At 43.1% G+C, this 19,482-nt stretch overlaps 1 protein-coding gene across 12 annotated transcripts in view; it reads left to right on the plus strand.

The window, feature by feature from the left end:
- The window catches only part of RIMBP2 (RIMS binding protein 2), a 327,445-nt gene that overhangs the window by 88,161 nt on the left and 219,802 nt on the right, over positions 1-19,482 (plus strand). For 9 of the 12 annotated variants that reach the window (XM_021074265.1, XM_021074266.1, XM_021074263.1 and 6 more), the window contains one exon: positions 18,423-18,557. The exons of 1 other annotated variant lie outside the window; for it this stretch is intronic. In XM_021074265.1, the coding sequence (XP_020929924.1) occupies positions 18,423-18,557 (135 nt within the window). Of the gene's footprint in view, positions 1-13,950; positions 14,744-18,422; positions 18,558-19,482 lie in introns of those variants that run through there. 2 more of the 12 variants (XM_021074269.1, XM_021074274.1) reach the window with 2 other exon arrangements.

Raw genomic sequence — 19,482 nt, forward strand, 5'->3', positions numbered from 1 at the left:
ACACTCCTTGTTTAAAGCTCTAAATCTGAAACATCCCCATTACCTCCAGGATCCGCTGCCATTCCATCACAGAGTGTGTTTGCAACCCTTGATTGGTGCCAGAAAAGCACCTTTTTAAACAATACCTCAAGGATGGAATGGGAACAGAAAGTCATTAAGAGCAGTGGAAAAACAAATTAATCACCTTGGCTGTGCGAATATGCTTAAGTGTTCACAGCTCTCAATGTTCCGGTGTGATGTGGAGTGTGGTTCACTGGTAGTGTTTTTCTTCTTTTCTCTTTAAAAGCTCGGGAGTACAAACATGGCTATTAAGTGATTTAGTAATTTGAAAGAGCTTTAATGAATCCACTTAGTTAGGCAAGGAGGAAGCACATGTAAAAGCTTGGTTTCAGATTTCTGTTAGTTGGGAATCTTTCCATTAAAAGATAATGCATCTCCAAGAATATTAAATATTAAAAGGGAGTCTATAGACTCAAATAGCTTGAAAGTGCAGAAATCAAGAAGGCATCAGGCATGGTTTGATCCAGAGACTTAATATCATCAACCAAGACTTTGCTTCTTTCCATCCTTCTCTGGGCTGCCTTTGGGTTAAAGCTGGTGCCTCCTGAAGTTATAAGATGGCTGAACCTAAGTGACCATCAACATAGGAATAGATAAATATGTGGTACATATATACAATGGAATACTACATAGCTATAAAAAATGAAATAACACCAGCAACATGGATGCAACTAGAGATTATCATACAAAGTGAAGAAAGTCAGAAAGAGAAAGACTATCATATGATATCACTTATATGTGGAATCTAAAAAATGATACAAATGAATTTATTTACCAAATGGAAACAGAGACTTGGAAAACAAACTTATGGTTCTCAAAGGGGAAAGGTGGGGGAGGGATAAATTAGGAGTTTGGGATTAACACATATACACTACTATATATAAACTAGGTAATCAACAAAGACCTACTGTATAGCCCAGAGGAATTCTACTCAATATTCTGTAAAAACCTCTATGGGAAAATAATCTGAAAAAGGATAGATGTACGTATATGTATAACTGAATCAATTTACTGTATACCCAAAGCTAACACAACATTGTAAATTAACTATACTCTAATATAAACTAAAAATTAAATTTAAAAGATGGCTCTAAGACCTCCCCAGGCCATGCGCTTGATCATGTAATTCCAGCAGGACAGAGCATGATTTTTCCCAGTCTTAAATCTCCCTTTGGATGGACTCAGTTCTCAGACTCATCTTTGTGTCATTACCATAGTTAGAGAAATGGGGTGTATTGACTGGTTTACTTGGTTGTTTGGGCTGCTGTAAAAGAACATCACATGCTGGCTGACTTATGAAGAACAAAAATTTATTTTATACATTTCTGGGGGCTGGGAGTCTAAGATCAGGGTACCAGCCAGCATCAGTTGACTTCTGGTGAGAGCTCTGCTGTGGGTTGCCAGTGGCTGTTTTCTACTTGTGTCCTGCAGAGGGGTGAGTCTGCTCTCCAGGACCACTTTTACCAGTGCTCTAATCTCATTCATGAAGGCTCCACCCTCATCACCTGATCACCTCCCAAAGGCCCCACCTCCTAACACCATCACCTTGGGGGTTAAGGTTTCAACACACGAATGCTGGGGAGTCATATTCAGCCTACAACATCACATGAAGTCAGCGTTGGAGAAGGTTGGGGGGGTTCTACAACATACACAGAGTATGACTCTTCATTCTGATTTATTGTCTTGTCTGGATAATGGAAGTGGGTTTCAGGAGGGTTGTGTCCTGGTAACCCGGCTCTCTGGAAAAAAACAGTCTTGGCCTGATTCCATGATCATAAGTCCTCCAACAGTGGCTGATTTCAGGCTACAGCTGCTTCAACATCAATTTTGCTGAAGATTTAACAGTTGGAAGGTGGCCTCTCATTTCATCACACTGTCGGGGAGCATCTTCATAATGTGCAGCTGGTTGTACCTGCTTAACTCACCCATGTTGGCAACACCCATGGGCTACAACTCCCTGACATCAGGTGAGATTTTGGTTTTCTTAAAGGCACTTTCCCTAGTACTTCAAGAAAACATTTTTTTTTTTCCCCAGGAGGGTTATTTTAGGATGAATTGAAGTCATGTGATGATTGTGGCCATATAGACTTGAGGGCTGGGGGCCTGTCCTGGGGATTTTCTGGTCATTTGCTGACTGTGCTGACTCTGGAGGCTGACTATGATTAGAACCCTCTGGTTTTGAAACCTCTCCCATAATTCCTGTGTATCGTACTCAGCTGCTCAGTTTAGATCCATGTGTGGTGCCCTGCCACATTAATTTGTCCTTGATATGGAGGCTTCTTGAAATAACAGTACTTTTAATCTCTCCCATCCTGTGTATGTAGATTGTTTTTAAATGGTTAGTCTTCCTAGACTAGGTAATGAATAAGGCCGCTGGCAGAGTCTGAATCAATACGCAATTGTGCTTTAAATGCCGCGTGCATCTCTGGGCTGGGCTTTACTGCACTCTTAAGCAGGGTTACACATGTCTGCCTTCATAGATTAAAAGCTGAGGGGGCTGTGAAAGCTAATTTATCTAAGACCACAACAGAGCAAATGATGTGCCTCCTCCCACCATCCCCTCTGTTTTCCAGTCTCTTAGCAAGTATTTGTTTGAGCAAACTTGAGGCCCTCAACGTTTAGTATGCCTCCCCACCTCCTTTCCTTTGTCTTAAAGGAAGAGGCAACACATCCTGGGACCCCACAGTCTAGTATTTCTGGCAGTGAGAGGTGGATGCTGTGTGAGGAGGCCACTGTTCTGAGAGAGTGGCTGCAGACTCGAGCTCCTACCTCAGGGTCTTTGCACACACTTGTGCCCTCTGCCCGAGACCCTCTCTCTCCGTATCTGAGCAGGGCTGCTGGCTCCTTCTCTCCTTCTGGTCTTTCTTCCTAGGACAGATGCCTCCTCAGAGAGGGTGACCCTTACCACACTATCTAAAATAGCTCCCCCTTGGGGGAGAGGGTTAAATTAGGAGTTTGGGATCAACAAATACACACTGCTGTACACCACAAGAGATAAACAACAAGGACCTTCTGTATAGCACAGGGAACTCTCTTCAGTATCTTGTAATAACCTATAATATATCTGAACCACTTTGCTGTACACCTGAAACTAACACAATATTGTAAATCAACTATCCTTCCATTTTTAAAAAAGGCAAAAAATATTGGCTCCCTTTCAAACATCCCAGTCTTTGCTTTCACACTTTCTCATTCTATTTGCTCCCCAGTTTTGTGAGCCGAGATTGTCTCATTTGCATGTTTGTTGTCTCTCTCTCTCCCACTGGAATGTGTCCTCCTTTGGGGCTAGAACCTTACCCTTCTCTCCCTTGTGTTCACTGAGGCACCTGTTCTGAAGGTGGTCCATACATTTAAGTGGATGAGTAAGTGCATGAGTGAAGAGCTGTGGTTCTCCATTTCCATGAAGCCTGACCAGGGCGACCTTTCTTTCCCTCCACATGGATGGGATTCAGTTTCCTTATCTGTAGGATGGGGGCCGGCTGACTTCTGTAGAAACCTGTTTTTCTTTTTCTTTCCAGTTTAATAATTCTGGTCACCTAGAAGTCTTTCTCATCTGCCTTTGTATCTTCCAATGCTCAGTCTGTCCTGTTGGTTGTCTATATGGCTTGACCTCCTCCTGATATAAACGGCGTGCCCCTCATAGAGGGCACAGGATGGCATCAGGGAGGCTCTGCTGTGGCCTGTGTGACCAGAGCTAGGACATGCCCACGTGAGGTGGAGGGTTCATGCAGGGGTTTCTCTCTCAGAGCACAAAGTTGGCCCAGGATGGCAGGTGGCCATTTGGGGAAAGGCTTCATTTTACTTTTTAATTTTTTAAAAATTAAAGATAAAAATTTTATACAATTTTTAAAGGTCACTTTCCACTTACACTTATTACACAATATTGGCTATAGTCCCCATGTTGTACAATATAGCCTTCAGCCTCCCACTCCTCCACCCTTATATTGCCCCTCCCCTTCCCCACAGGTAAACACTAATTTGTTCTCTGTATCAGTGAATCTTACTCTTTTTTGTTGTATTCACTAGTTTGTTGTATTTTTTAGATTCTGTGTGTAAGTGATATCACACAGTATTTGTCTTTCTCTTTCTGGCTTATTTCTCTTAGCATAATGCCCTCCAAATCCATCCATGCTGCTGCGAGTGGCAATATTTTGTTCTTTTTATGGCTGAGTAGTATTCCATTATATATATGTATATCACATCTTCTTTATTCATTCATCTGTTGATGGACACTTAGGTTGCTTCTATATCTTGGCTGTTGTATATGATGCTGCCATGAACATTGGGGTACACATATCTTTTCAAATTAGTGTTTCTGTTTTTTTGTTTTTTTTTTTTTTTTGGACATACACCCAAGTAGAATTACTGGATCATGTGGTAGTTCTGTTTTAAGTTCTTTGAGAAATCTCCATACTTTTTTCCACAGTAGCTGCACCAATTTAGATTCCCACCAACAGTGTAGGAGGGCTCCCTTTTTCCTACATCCTCAGCAACTGTTTGAGTTCTTTTTGATGATGGCCATTCTGACAGGGGTGAGGTAATACCTTATTTGTGGTTTTGATTTGTATTTCCCTGATAATTAGTGATATTGAACATCTTTGTCCCTGTTGGCTCTCAGTATTTCCTCTTTCGAAAAAGTCTATTCAGTTCTTCTATTTTTAATTGAATTTTTTTTCTCGATGTTGAGTTGTATGCCTGTTTTTGTATGGATATTAATTCCTTACTGATCAAATAATTTGCAAAGATTTTATCTCATTCAGTAGGTTGTCTTTTCATTTTGTTTATGTTGTCCTTTGCTGTGCAAAAGCTTTTAAGTTTAATTAGGTCCCAGGTGTTTATTTTTGCTTTTATTTCCTTTATTTTAGGGGATGGATCAAAAATATTGCTGTGATTTATTTATGTCAAAGAATGTTCTGCCTGTTTTCCTCTAGGAGTTTTATGATATATGGTCTTACATTTAGGTCTTTAGTCAATTTTGAGTTTATTTTTGATATGACATTAGAGAATGTTCTAATTTCATTCTTTTTCATGTAGCTGTTCAGTTTTCCCATCACCACTTATTAAAGAGATTGTCTTTTACTTATTGCATATTCTTGCCTCCTTTGACATAGATTAATTGACCATAAGTGTGTGGGTTTATTTCTGGGCTCTCCTGTTCTGTTGATATATGTGGTTTTTTTGTGCCAGTGCCATACTTTTTTGATGAATGTAGCTTTGCAGTATAGTCATTCTTAAGTCAAGGAGCATGATTCCTCCAGCTCTCTTTTTCTTCCTCAAGATTGTTTTGGCTATTCAGGGTCTTTTGTGTTTCCATATAATTTTTAAACATGAAATTATTATTATTATTTTTAATATTTATTTATTTATTTATTCTGTCTTTTTTAGGGCTGCACCTGTGGCATATGGAGGTTCCCAGACTAGAGGTCCACTTAGCACTGTAGCCGCCGGCTTACACCACAGTCACAGTAATGCAGGATCCAAGCCATGTTTGTGACCTGCACCACAGCTCATGGCAATGCCAGATCCTTAACCCACTGAGCGGGGTCAGGGATTGAACTCACGTCCTCATGGACACTAGTTGGGTTCATTAACTGCTGAGCCATGACGGGAACTCCATCATGAAATTATTATCACAATATATTTAGTGATTGTCCACTATCTCGTATAGATGCAAAATTAAAAAACTAAAACAAAAATGTTTTCTTGTGGAGTTCCCATTATGGCTCAGAGGTAACAAACCCAACTAGTATCCAAGAGGATGTAGGTTTGATCCCTGGCCTTGATCAGTGGGTTAAGGATCAGGCATTGCCATGAGCTTCAGTGTAGTTCATAAGTGTGGCTTGGATCCAGTGTTGTTGAGCTGTGGTATAGTCTGACAGCTGCAGCTCTGATTTGACCCCTAGCCTGAGAACTTCCATATGCCACAGGTGCAGCCCTAAAAAAGACAAAATAAATAAATAAATAAAAAAGGTTTTCTTGTGATAACTCTTAGGATTTACTCTCTTAACAACTTTCTATACCATATAGCAGTGTTAGCTAGAATCATCATGTTTTACCTGATTTCCTTAGTTCCTATTCATCTTTTTTTTTGGTTATTCAGTGTTTTTTTTATAGATTATATTTCATTTAAAGTTATTATAAAATATTGGCTATATTCCCTGTGCTATACAATATATCCTTGTAGCTTATCTATTTTATACCTTATAGTTTGTACCTCTTAATCCACAAATCCTGTATTGCCCCTTCCCCCTCCTCCCTTCTCTCTCTCTGCTGCTAAACAATAGTTTGTTCTTGGTGAGTGTGCTTCTCTGATGCTATAGTCCTTTAGTCCTTTTTTTTTTTTTTTTTTTTTTTTTAGGGCCGCACCCATGGCATATGGAAGTTCCCAGGCTAGAGGTCGAATCAGAGCTGCAGTGTGTCAGCCGACACCACAGCCACAACAATGCCACATCTAAGCCACATCTGCAACCTATATTGCAGCTCACAGCAACGCCGCATGCCCGGAGAGGGGCCAGGGATTAAACTTGTGTCCTCATGGAGAGTAGTCAGGTTAGTTACTGATGAGCCATAATGTGAACTCCCCAGTCTTTTCTTTTTATTTTACTTAAATTTTTTTACATTGTGGTGAGAACACTTAATATGAGATCTACCCTCTTAACAAATTTTTAAGTGTGCCATACAGCATTGTTAACTACAAATACAACATTGGATAGCAGGCTTCTAGACAACATTTATCTTGGATGACAGGAACAGAATAGACTCCAGAAATTAACCCACAAAAGTACAGTCAACTGGTATTTGACTGGGGCTCCAAGGCTACACAATGGGGAAAGGATGGTCTCTTCAGCAAATGGTGCTGGGGAAACTGGATATCCACTTGCAAAAGAGTGAAATTGTATCGCTCTGTATAGAATGATTGGCTAACAGGGACCTGCTGTAGAGCACAGAGAACTCTACCCAATACTCTGTGACTATGTGGGAAAAGAATCTGAAAGAGAATGGATGCGTGTCCATGTATAATGGAATTACTTTGTTGTATAGCAGAAATTATCACAACCTTGTCAGTCAACTATACTTCAATAAAACTTAAAAAGAAAAAGAAATTGGACCTCTAACTTACATCAACTCAACCAAAATCAACTCAAACTGTATAAAGATTTAAATTTAAGATCTAGGACTATAAAATTCCTGGAAGAAAATGGAGGGGGAAAGCTTCATGGTTATGACACCAATCAGCCTTCGGCTCTCATGCTGTTCCAAGCCCTTGTATCAGTGCAGAGATTTTTCAGGCACTGAGAGCAGGAGATTGTGGAGGTGAAGTGGTGAGACATGGGTTTGACCCAGGCTCTTCTGTTTGCAAGCTGTGTGACCTTTGGTGGCCTCAATTTTCTCATCTGTACAGTGGGGGTAGACGTAAGCCCTAAGGTGTCATCTGATGTGTGCTCGAACTGATCAATGCTTGTTACTGCCGTCCAGTGCTGAGGGGCCCAGACCGGGTGCACCTACACTGAGCAAGCCCCCTCTGTGCTCACCACCTCCTGCAATGCTCCTGGGATATTCTGGGGCATGTACCTGTTAGGGGAAGTTGAGGGGCCCTCGATGCGCTGACTCATTTTCCAGGGCTCTCCCGGCAGGGTCACTCTCTTCATTCCATACCACGCCAGGACCAACATATTTGCAGTCTGTTTTTCTGTTCTTAACTCCCATTAATTTCCAGGCACTAATGAGGGCCCCTCGGCCCATGAAGCTGATTAGGAGAGAGGAACTGAGTAGCACACTGATGACTTGGAAGACAGGAAGGATGGCGGGAGTCGTAATCCCCAAACAAGCTGGTGTGATGTCAGGGTGAATGTCAAACATGTCATCTGTCAAAGGGAATCACTCGGAGGCTTGTTCCCCAAGGTTTGGGTCAGGCAGCGCGATCTGGAGCACCGTTTCACGTTCTCTTTGAAATGGCAAACAACAAAATAGGAATTAGGACTCTGGCACTTGTGTAATCTTATGATGTCGCCTCCTTAAATGGCTCAGAATAAACAAGGCGCCGGAATCACAAGAGAAAAGAGATGTGTTAGAATTGGTTCAATCAATGGTGACACCAAGGTTGTGCTGGATGCTGGAAGGGCTGCTGTCTTGGCTTGATTTAGCTTTCATAGGGCTAGGTCTGTCTTGGTTTAGAACATCCCCAGAAGTTTTCTAGCAGTCATATTTTCTTTCTCTTTTCTCTTTTTTTGGACTGTGCCTGTGGCATGTGAAAGTTCCTGAGCAAGGGATTTAACCCATGCCACAGCAGTAACCTGAGCTACCGCAGTGAGAATTCTAGATCCTTAGCCCACTGAGCCACCAGGGAACTCCCTTAGCAGTAACATTTTCTTTTTTTTATAATGATTTTAATTTTTCTCCGTTACAGCTGTTTACAGTGTTCTGAGTTTTCAATCTAATATTTCCAGAGGCCCACGGAATAGAATTAGGTGCTTCTCCTATTTAGGAAAGAGAATGCCTTTTAGTTTTGAAAATGCTCACAGTTGAGGATAATTATTCTTTTCTCCTTGGTTTACACTGACCTTCTGCTGCTCATCACTCGGCAGCAGTAAAGCCCTGTGGCCAAGTGCAGTCCACACAGCCAGACCTCCGAGTGCGTTCCAATCCTGACTTCTCGCCTCCAGAGCTTTGTGACTCACTTGGGGTGACTAACCTCTTTGTGACTTGGGGTCTTCACTTAGAACGTGCACAGAGTATCACAGCTCTGCCCTTAGGGGTCTTTCAATGGGGCACTTTATAACAGTGCTTAGTACACAGTGAGCACTCCCAGTAGTAGCTGGTGTTATTGATACTAATAATTAACAACATCAAAATGGAAGATCAAATTCCTGAAATAAGTTTGTTTTGGAAAGTAACACCATACTCTGAACTTCAGTTTGAAAATAAAGAAGTGACTGGGATGGAGTTCCCATTGTGGCTCAGCTGGTTAAGGGCCTGACATTGTTTCTATGAGGATGAAGTTTTGATCCCTGGCCTTGGTCACTGTGTTAAGGATCCAGTATTGCCACAAGCTGTGGCATAGGTTGCAGATTCGGCTCAGATCTGGTGTTTCTGTGATTGTGGTGTAGGCTTCAGCTGCAGCTCTGATTTGACCCCTAGCCTGGGAACTTTTATATATCTCAGGTGTGTCCCTAAAAAGAAAAAAATAAGTGGCTGGGCTGAAGCCTTATCAGTGTTAGAAGGATTCACACACAACTGTGCTTTTAACAAGAGCAAAATTAATTTTCATGTAAGATGATTAAGCAGTTGAAATAGCTCACGTGCAGAGTTCCTGCTGTGGCTCAGTGGTAACGAACCCGACTGGTATCCATGAGGATTCACGTTTGATCCCTGGCCTTGATCAGTGGGTTAAGGATCTGGTGTTGCCGTAAGCTGTGCTATAGGTTGCAAATGTGGCTCGGATCCCATGTTGCTGTGGTTGTGGCTGTGGCTGTGGCTGGCAGTTGCTGCTCCAATTTGACTCCTAGCCTGGGAAACTTTGTATGCCGCACCTGTGGCCCTAAAAAGCAAAGAAAAAAAAAAAAAAAAAAAGAAAAAGAAAGAAGGAAGGAAAAGAAAGGAAGACAGTAAGGAGGAAAGAAAGAAAAAGAAATAGCTTGTGTGCAATAAATGCATGTAATTAGCTGCAGGCATAGCCTCTCAGCCCTGAGCTCAGGTACACATTGTCCTCGGGAATGACCCCTTTCTCTAGTTCTCAGAGCCTTTATCTTTGAGCAGCATTTGTGGTGCCAAATGGTGGGTGTTTCGCCATCTTCCTTCATGGCTGAAATGGCTCCGATGGAGAAACCCACTGTGTGGGTGGGCGAGCGTGGGGGTGCCTCATGCAGCCTATAGAAACAGTCTGTGCCTGAAGGTACATTCATTCAAACCAGCGAGGACCAACAAGAAAGTGAGCCAGGCGGCCACGGGACCATGCATCCTGGATCAGCAATACTGGTAGCTGAGGGCTCCCTGGCACAGCATCCTTTGTGGAGTGTTCCACGTGTCTGCAGCTCTCTAGAATTATTTTATTGACTTACATCTCTGGAGAATGTAGCAGCTGAACTGCTTGTCCTGGGGGAGGTTTTTACCTCGGCTTTCAATTTTCACTAGTTAATGTTCTGTTATTCATGGCCAAGCAGAAACATAAGAAATGAAATCTTTTATTTAATAGATAGTCACAGGGCCCTTTCTATGAGCCAGGCACCATTCTAAAGACTGGAGACAGGAGAGAGTTGCCTCAAATTCTTGCCATCAGAGAGAACACGTCCTACTGGGGCACGTTCGCATGAACTCAACATGGTAAAAGAGTGATTTCTCAATCAACTCACTCAGAATGGTGTAGACATTTATTATACATAAAAGAACAGCAATTAAGGGTCTGGGGTACTTTTGAGGGTCAATTAAAAAATTAATAGATTTTTTTTTTAAAAGTTCAGTTTAGGAGTTCCCTAGTGCCTCAGCAGTTTGAGGATCCGGTATTGTCACTGCTGTGGTGCAAATTCGATCCCTAGCCCCTGGAACTTCTGCCTGCTGTGGGTGCAGTGCCCCCCACCCCACCCCCGCCAAAAGATCAGTTTTAGGTTGATAGAGAAGTTGGTTGGAAAGTACAGAATTTCCACGGACTCCTTCTTTTCCTTGCGCACAGTTTCCCCTATTACCTACATCTTGTCTTACTGGGTACATTTATTAGGATTGATGAGCCAACATCGATACATTATTAACTACAGTCCAGAACTTAGACGAGGGTTCACTCTTGGTGTTGTACATTCTGTAGGTTTAGACAAATGTCTATGACATTGTACCTACCATTATGGTCTCATACAGAGTAGTTTTTCTGCGCTAGAAATTCCCTGTGCTCTGCCTGTGCATCCCTCCTTCCCTTCCCCCACCGCTTGGAATCAACTGATCTCTTTGTTTTCTCCATAGTTTGGCCTTTTCCTGAACATTACAGAGTTGGGGTCATACAGTGATTTTCAGACAGGTTTCTTTCACTTACTAATATGCATTTCAGGTTCTTCCTCATCTTTTCATGGCTCATTTCGTCTTTGTGTTGAATAATAACCCATTGTTGGGATGGAACATGGTTTGTTCATTCATCATTCCCTGAAGGACATCTTGGTTTTCTTGTGAGGGTACTTTTAAACAGATCCCAACCAGTGGCTATTCCAAAACAGGGCAGCTTTACTATGTATTGGTCCAGGGAGACCCTGGAGAAATCAGCCTGCTGAAACACTGGGGGTGGGGGTGGGGTCTAATGCTTTGGGACACAAATTGAATAACTCACAAGTTTTTTTAACGATTGTCATCTTATAGCAGGTAGATATTGGTGGTGTCATCATGCCAAGGAAGGAGGGGGTGGGCCTCAGGGGGTCATTCTAACCCCTGGTCATTAAATTTGTATACTGCAGAACCTGATTTTCTCAACGACACTAAAACACTGACCAAATTCACGAAAGAATCAAATAACTTTAGATTATTAAGAAAAGCTTAATAATCAAAGTCAGGAGAGCTGGTATGATGCAGGGTACTAGGAGTTTGAACCACCTCTCTTCCCTTTCTCATGAGCTGTACACTAAGACATCCAAGTGTAGGTTGGGAAGATTGCTGGATGAATAACAAAAAAGAAAACATGCATGAGCAGCTAAAGGATATTTACACCAAGCTGCTTCTTCCTTTTATTATTTACCTATTTATTTAAAAAAATTTTTATTAGAGTATAGTTGATTTACAGTGTGGTGTCAATTTCTGCTGTAAGCAACGTCACACACACACACACACACACATATTCTTTTTCTCATATTATATTCCATCATGGTCTATCCCAAGAGACTGGATACTGCACCTGTGACCTCTGGAAGTTCCTAGGCCAGGGATTGAATGAAGGCCAGAAATTGAATCAGAGCCACAGCTGTGGCAACGTGGGATCCTTTAATCCACTGTGTGAGGCTGGGGACAGAACCTGGGTACCTGCGGAGACCTGAGTTATTGCAGTCAGATTCTTAACCCCCTGAGCCACAGTAGGAACTCTTGACACCAAGCATCTATAGCTCAATCTCATTCTGTTATTTATTAGGGTTGGTTCTGATTTGGTCCTGTAAGTCTTGTTCTCCCAGCAAACAATGCAGGGAATACTTTGACAAATCTTCCATCTTCATTAATTCCAGGAATCTTTCTATGTGGCTCCAATCTTCTGTTCTAATTCAGCTACTCTTAGTATATTATATGACTTGCACTTTAATGAGACTGCTTCTTGAACTCACTAATTTTATAACTACACTCAAATATTGTGCTTTCTCCAGTGTAATCTGCTATTTTATCCATTCATCCTTTTATTCAGTAATAGGGCTATTCTGCATTTATTAGGTGCTAGGCACTGGCCTCAGGGGAACACAGTGCAAAGAGAAGTGAATAAGGGCTCTGATCTCGGAGACCTGACCTTCTCATGGGTCCACAGAAGATAAACAATTTAAAATGGTGATGTTGGGGGCATAGCTGCTATGTGACTGGATGATCAGGGGACAGTCTCTGTGGAAGGGTGGTGTCTGAGCCAAGACCTGAAGACAGGAAGGGAATAGGGGGGTAAAAATGTGACGATTCAGTTCAGCAAAACATTTCAGGGCAGAAATCCAATGGCTATGGAGTATGGAATCTCTCATTTATGCCACTATAAATACTTTCCTGTTTTTGATTTTCTGTTTCTTGATTCATCAGTCTGGGCCTGGAATAAGGACTAAGTGGGGCAGAGTAGTAGCTGACCCTCCATAGACATAAAGCACGAGTGAGAACTAAACGTCTGGCATTTGAAGCCACTGATATTTGAGGGCTATTTGTTACCACAGCATCACCTAGCCCATTCTGACTGATACGTACTTCAAGACAACACTGAAATTGAAGACTTCATTCAGTTGGTATTTCAACAAATGTTTGAATACCTTCTTTGGCCAGACACTGTGGGATGCCTAGAGCAGCACACAGAACATGATATGCATACTTCCTACCCCCAAGGAGGTTATGGTCCATGAGGGAACAGAGGTAAGTTGGGGCCTGGGCCTCCCTGGGTTTTGAGTTTTCTACAGTGGTCATTAGCAGCCTGTGCAGTAGGTCTAGAGAAGGTGGGCTGTTGGTTAAACCAGTTGGTTAATCTGTTGTTGGGGTGTTGCCAGGGTGATAACTGAAGAATAGTGGGAAAAAAAGCTTAGGATACTTTGGCAAGAGGGTAGTTTTTTTTTCTTCTTTTTATGACTGCACCTTCGGCATATGGAGGTTCTGGGCTAGGAATCGAATCAGAGCTACAGCTGCAACCCATGACACTGCTGTGGCAACACCAGATCCTTAAACCACTTAACAAGGCCAGGGATTGAACCCACATCCTCATGGATACTCTGCCAGGTTCTTAACCCCCCCCGAGCCACAATGGACACTCTGCCAGAGGGTGGTTTTGAAGGCAGAGTCCAAGCTATGTAGGTAAGGAAATGAATAGAGGAAAGGGCTTATAGAGGGGGTGGGAGAGAGGAGAAAGGGGGCGGTGATGGTATTAGGGCTTCAAGTGCCCAAAGCAAAGAAATCAGACAAAATTCAAGTTTTAAATTCTCAAGTAAAAATTACCAATAGCTGGAATTTCCACTGTGGCTCAGCAAGTTAAGAACCCGACTAGTATCTGCAAGGATGTGGGTTCAATCCCTGGCCTTACTCATTGGGTTAAGGATCCAGCATTGCCACAAGCTGCAGTTGGTTGCAGACAAGACTTGGATCCCAAGTTGCTGTGGCTATGGTGCAGTTGCAGCTCTGATTCGACCCCTAGCCTGGCAACTTCCAAATGCAGCAGGTGAGGCCCTAAAAACAAAAAAAAAAAACCAAAAAAAAAAAAAAAGAAAAAATTACCAGGAGGCAAGAAGAATAGTGGGAGTGAGAATTAAGAGGTGAACCCCCGCCCCCCATCCCCCCAGCTGTGACTCTCTGGCAACTAGGAGTTGTTCATGCTATCATCTGACTTGGGTCTTCTCTGCTCTAAATGCCAGGCCGTTCTCTGAATCTTATGACTTAGTTAATGCCGTTATCTCTGGGTGCTGGAGACCCCCACTAGTACTAAAGAAATGCATGTAAAGCATCCATCATGGAAAACTTTGACATAGATAAACTCTTTTTCCTCTGGCTTCATCACCCTTTCAGTTTTTCTTGCCTATTCCCAAACATTTCCACCTTCTCTCTCTCTCAAATGAATGTACACACTTCTCGTCCCCCTCCCAAGGACCCGATCCCTACTTGTAGTTCCCTCCCTGTCCTGCATCTCAAGGAGGATGCATTTTGGAGGGGAGTGGTGGAGGAAGAAAAAGTGGTGTCCCCATAATGCTTGTCATTGTCAAAACACACGTTCCACCCATGGCTCCAAAAAGCCGTGTTCTTTTTATCTTTGTGACTCATTATGACAGACATGCCATGTGCCGAGCAGTTCCCATTTGGAGATTGAATTACTGTCCTATTCAGCTGACACAAAGCAGTTCCTGGCCGGCTCGGGCAGTCCATGAATAAGTAAATAGACTTCCAGTTTGATGCTGAGCACAAACATCGGAGGCTCAGAGGAGCTGGTGTCCACAGGGGACAGGAAGCCGGTGCTGGCTAGGGGCGGGGGCGTCAGGCTGGTCCGTGTGATGCCCAGGATCTCGTAAGTATCCTCTTTGGGGGATGGAGAAGAGTCTCATGGGTTCATGAGATGTGGCTTAGACACAGAGGCTTAGACACAGAGGCAAGAAAATCGACCTCCTGGATCGGGCTGGCTCAAGACTGGAGAACTGCCGGTCTGTGCTGACACCCAGGCAGAGGGATTTTTGCAGCCTCAGTGTTGGTGATCATTCCTGATTTCAAAGCCTTTGGGTCGTTCTTGTGGCTTGAATCACCGTTGCTACCTGGCATGCATTTACTTCCTAATCTGTCCCTGGGCCAGCTGCAGGGTGGGAAGGGTCCTCTGCACCAAAGATCGGTTCAGTGGGTAAATTGGGAGCAGACACGCATGGTATGCTGTCCCTTGGGATGAAAGGTGGCAGTTTAACTTGCTGCCGAGTTGAGCATTCATTTTTTGTCAATGCAGCCTTACTCTCTCAGGAAATCTCTGCTCTGTTTGAAACCATTTAGCCCTGCTCATGTAAGCATCACATAATTGGTGTTACAAACAGCACCTTTCAAGTTGTGAGGTCACCGGTGGACATTTGTACCTGTTTTGAATTCCATTTGGGGACAGCATCTGCCAATTCTTGAAGCCCAGCTCCTGAGACGAGTTTAACACCATAATGGTTTTAGGTAACAGAGAGAATGAGTGAATGTTCTTGTAGCATTTTTATGTCATGTAAGTACAATATTTATTGAGATAGTATGTAAACATCCGGAAGCTTGCGCTGTCTGTAATACTGACGAGTTCTAGACCAGAAGGTTCTATTCTCTCTCTCTCTCTCTCTCTTTTTTTTGGCTGCCTCGTGGCATATGGAGTTCCTAGACCAAGGAACAGATCCAAGCCACAGTTGTGACCTCCACTACAGCTGTGACAATGCCAGATCCTTAACCCACTGTGCTGGACCAGGGATCGAACCTGCATCCCAGTGCTCCAGAGACACAACTGATCCTATTGTGCCACAGCGGGAACTCCCTATTCTCTCTTTCTCTTTTTTTCCTCCTATTTATTTGTTCTTGAAGTAAATGAACAGATGAGATGGATAAAGTGTGTTCTGAACATTAAATAGCTAGAACTGGGTTTTCCCTTGTGGGCAGAAGGATTTATTCTGTACTCTGTGATGAACATGTTTCCAGGGCAGAGCAGGTGGGCAGTGTATTCTGTTGCTTGGCATTTGATAGCTGCCGTAAACTGTGCATTAATAAATCATGGCTTTTCTCTCCCTATCTGCCCAAATAGCTCTGTTAATTAAAACTTTGTATGGAGCGAGAGTCAGGCTGTACATGCAATTTTACTTCGGACTCATTAGGGTTGGTTACGCACATCCCCTCAAAGGCATTATCTGGCTGGGCCACTTTTTGAATTAATAATAATCATACTTCACATGTAAGCATATAGAGGAGTTTTTCATGCTTTATAATCATTAACAAGCTCCCCAGTCAGCATGGTGAAACGGAGAGATATTATACCCACTTAACCTCTGTTAGGAATGGGCTGGGGAATAGGGGCAGAGAGCAGAGCTTGGAAGGTGGTTAAAGATGCAGAAGCATAGAGCCCAGAAGGATGAAGGAAGAGAAGAGGTGAATTTGCTTAATCTATGCAGAGAGCTCCCCTGCCAAATTCACTAAATGCATCGAGAGGCTAGGAATTCTTGTCCTACTTATTTTTCTTCCTCTGATATTGAATAGGGACATATTTGCACATCTTGCAAGTTATCATGGTTTCCTGTTTTCTTGTGCTTTATGTCATCCTTAGCCATTTCCCTTAGAGGGATGCCACAGGAAGTGGGGTGACTGGAAGGTCTCCAGGGGATTTGCATGAAAGGGGGTTGGGCAGCACAGATGTTGTGCTTCCACTGGTGGGACCCTCAGCAAGGTCTCTGGGATTTGATTCACTTTCCATTTGGCCCATTTGACTGCGAGGAGAGACTACCCTGTGTTTTCATGGCTGAGTTGGCTGATTTTGGCTCAAGATCTTGAAAGCTTAGTGGATGTCAGTGGGGTTTGTCAGTGGTGGGCTCACTCCAGGGTAACTGCAGGGAATGGAACATCTTATTGTGGACATTCCCAATGTCACCATATGGGGGGTGGTCTTAGCTCTCGAATGTTTGTTTTCTACCACAATAATGTTTCCAGTCACCTACTTGGTTTGAGGGTGGTATGGGAAAATGCTGAATTACCTATGTCATGCATCGGGGCTGGGGTGGGGTCTCCACAGGCACCCTCTGTTAATTTCTCTCTTTTTTAAAATATGGCGCTCCACAACTGTGAGCTGTTCCTACTGCCTCTGTGTCCTGAGCTCTGCCATTAACTATCTCCAGGAAGTAACCTCCAATCTCCTGTCTAGACATCGTCCCCTCATATCTCCTTTGCACATCATTCTAAATCTTATTAAAGTCTAGCTTGAATTCAAATTACTCATGCATGTTCCGGCCTCTGCTGTCAGACTGGAAGGGGGTCCTGGAAGCACACAGTCTTATTTATGTTTGGGTCTGACAACCACTGGGAACTTCACCTACTCAGAAGATGTTTGCTGTATTAAAATTAACTGAATTTTGGTCATGCAGGCTGTTTTCTCAGTTCCAAATTTCAGGTGAAAGCCCAGTTTTGTGTTGGTTCTTCCACTCACCCATGCGAGTGGAACCATTTTTGAATCCCAGACACTTGAGCTTTTGGACGAAACCTAACATAATTCTTCGTATCGTCTTGTTCTGTGATTCTAAGAAGTTTAAAGACATTTTCTTTTTTTCTTTTTTCTTTTTCTAGGGCCGCACTGGTGCCATATGGAAGTTCCCAGGCTAGGGGTCAAATCAGAACTACAGCTGCTAGGCTATCCCACAGCCACAGCAAAGCAGGATCCAAGGTGCATCTGTGACCTACACCACAGCTCATGGCAATGCCAGATCCTTAACCCACTGAATGAGGCCAGGGATTGAACCCACATTCTCATGGTTACTAGTCAGGTTCATTACCTCTGAGTCACAATGGGAACTCCTCAAGACATTTTCTTTAAAATAAGAGAAGTAAAAGAACTCCTCATGTTTTGATGGTTTTATGTCAACCTGAAGGTCTGCTGAAATATGGGAATTTCTGGTTTTTTTGGCTGAATATTTGGCAGCAAGATGGGAATTTCCCCAAGAGTTTGTTACATGCAACATGCTCCTCTGTTTTATATTGATTTTTATTAATTAATTTGACCTATGGTAACACTTGGCATAATCTACTAGCCTCAGTCATATTGAAGTAATTAAGGAAATGTATAGAGTGAGCCTGGATGTTGACTTGTGATCTCCGCTCTGTCCCTCTTGTCATCAGCCACTGGCATATCACAATTGTACAAAGAGGGATAATTACCCCCACCAACATACACACGATTTCTCTTGTCATATTCGGCAACGTGAAATTTTACTCAGAGAATCATGAAAACTTACTGTCAGGGTGTGTGCATATTTCTGCATTGTTCTACACTAAGACATTTAGGTGAAAGGAATGGAAAGTGTCAGGCTGGGAACACCATGAGTTAAGTCCCAGTATGTCACTTACTTAGCTCTCAGGACTATGGGAGCAGATTCCCTGGCATGGCCTGCATCTTAGGCACAGAGGAAAGTGAAAAGAGGCAGAAAACCCAGCTTTCAAGCTGTTCTTTTTTGTGATTAAAGATTATATGCTTCTTTCTACAGTTTAGAAATGTCCCATCAGACCTGAAGCCTGTGGGTCCAGAAGACACATTTGATCGGATCCAACCTTTGGAAGATCTGCTTGGAAATTTCCCACTTCGTGTCCTGAGTCCAGGAACCCAGCAGTGGAATTTTGTAGTGAGTGGTCCTTTCTTCCACCTGAGGCTCTATCCCCTGTATCCAGTCATTCTCTCATTGTTTAAGGGTCTATTCAAGACAAGTTTATCAGAGCCAACTGCACATCAGCTAGTTGGGAAAGCCAGAACGGTGACCAAAGCCAATGATATCTGTACCCTCATGGAAATAGCGGTGTCATGGAGGTCATGGCAGTGCAGAGGTCCTGAGGCAAGAAAGAGTTTGATGTGTGAAAAGGGCATGTCTGGACACATGGGGAAGAGGTGGAGAGGAGTAACTCTTTCAGGACCTCAGAGGTTGTGTTAAAATATGGATTTTAAGTCTTAAGTGCAATAGCTACCAGTAATGACCAGTTTTATGTAGGAAAATGACATGTGATCAAAATTTGCCTCCTAAAAACATCACTCCAATTTCTGAGTGGAGACAGGTGTGGGAGCAAGGAGAGTTAGGAGGCCACCGTGTAGTCTAATGGGAGGTCATGGTGGCTTGGATCAGGGTATTAGTGGTAGATATGAAGGCCATTGGGGAGATACTAGATGAACTTGGGCAGTAGTACCTGCCAGTTGTGATGGATCAGAGTGGAGGAGGGGTGAGAAGGGTCTTAAGCATGACTCTCCAGATCTTGGCATGGACAACATAATGGAGAGGGAAGTGCCATTTCCTATGATGAGACAGGTTGCAAGAGAATTAGATTTGTGGGGAAGATTCAGCTTCAATTTGGGACTGAAATTCTTTTTTGAGTTTGAGTAACACCTAAACACAGGGGGCTGGGGGAGGAAATCAGCAGTTAGATGGCCAGGTCTAGAATTCAGGAGAGAAATATGGGCTAGCTCGATCATTCCTTTATTCCTTCATGGTGTTCAGTTTGAGGGTTCCTGGATGGAGGCTTGGTCTGAACCCAGGGCAGTAATTCATACAGGGTGATTAC

The sequence above is a fragment of the Sus scrofa genome, chromosome 14 (genome assembly GCF_000003025.6).
Source record: "Sus scrofa isolate TJ Tabasco breed Duroc chromosome 14, Sscrofa11.1, whole genome shotgun sequence".
NCBI classification, from domain to species: Eukaryota; Metazoa; Chordata; class Mammalia; order Artiodactyla; family Suidae; genus Sus; species Sus scrofa.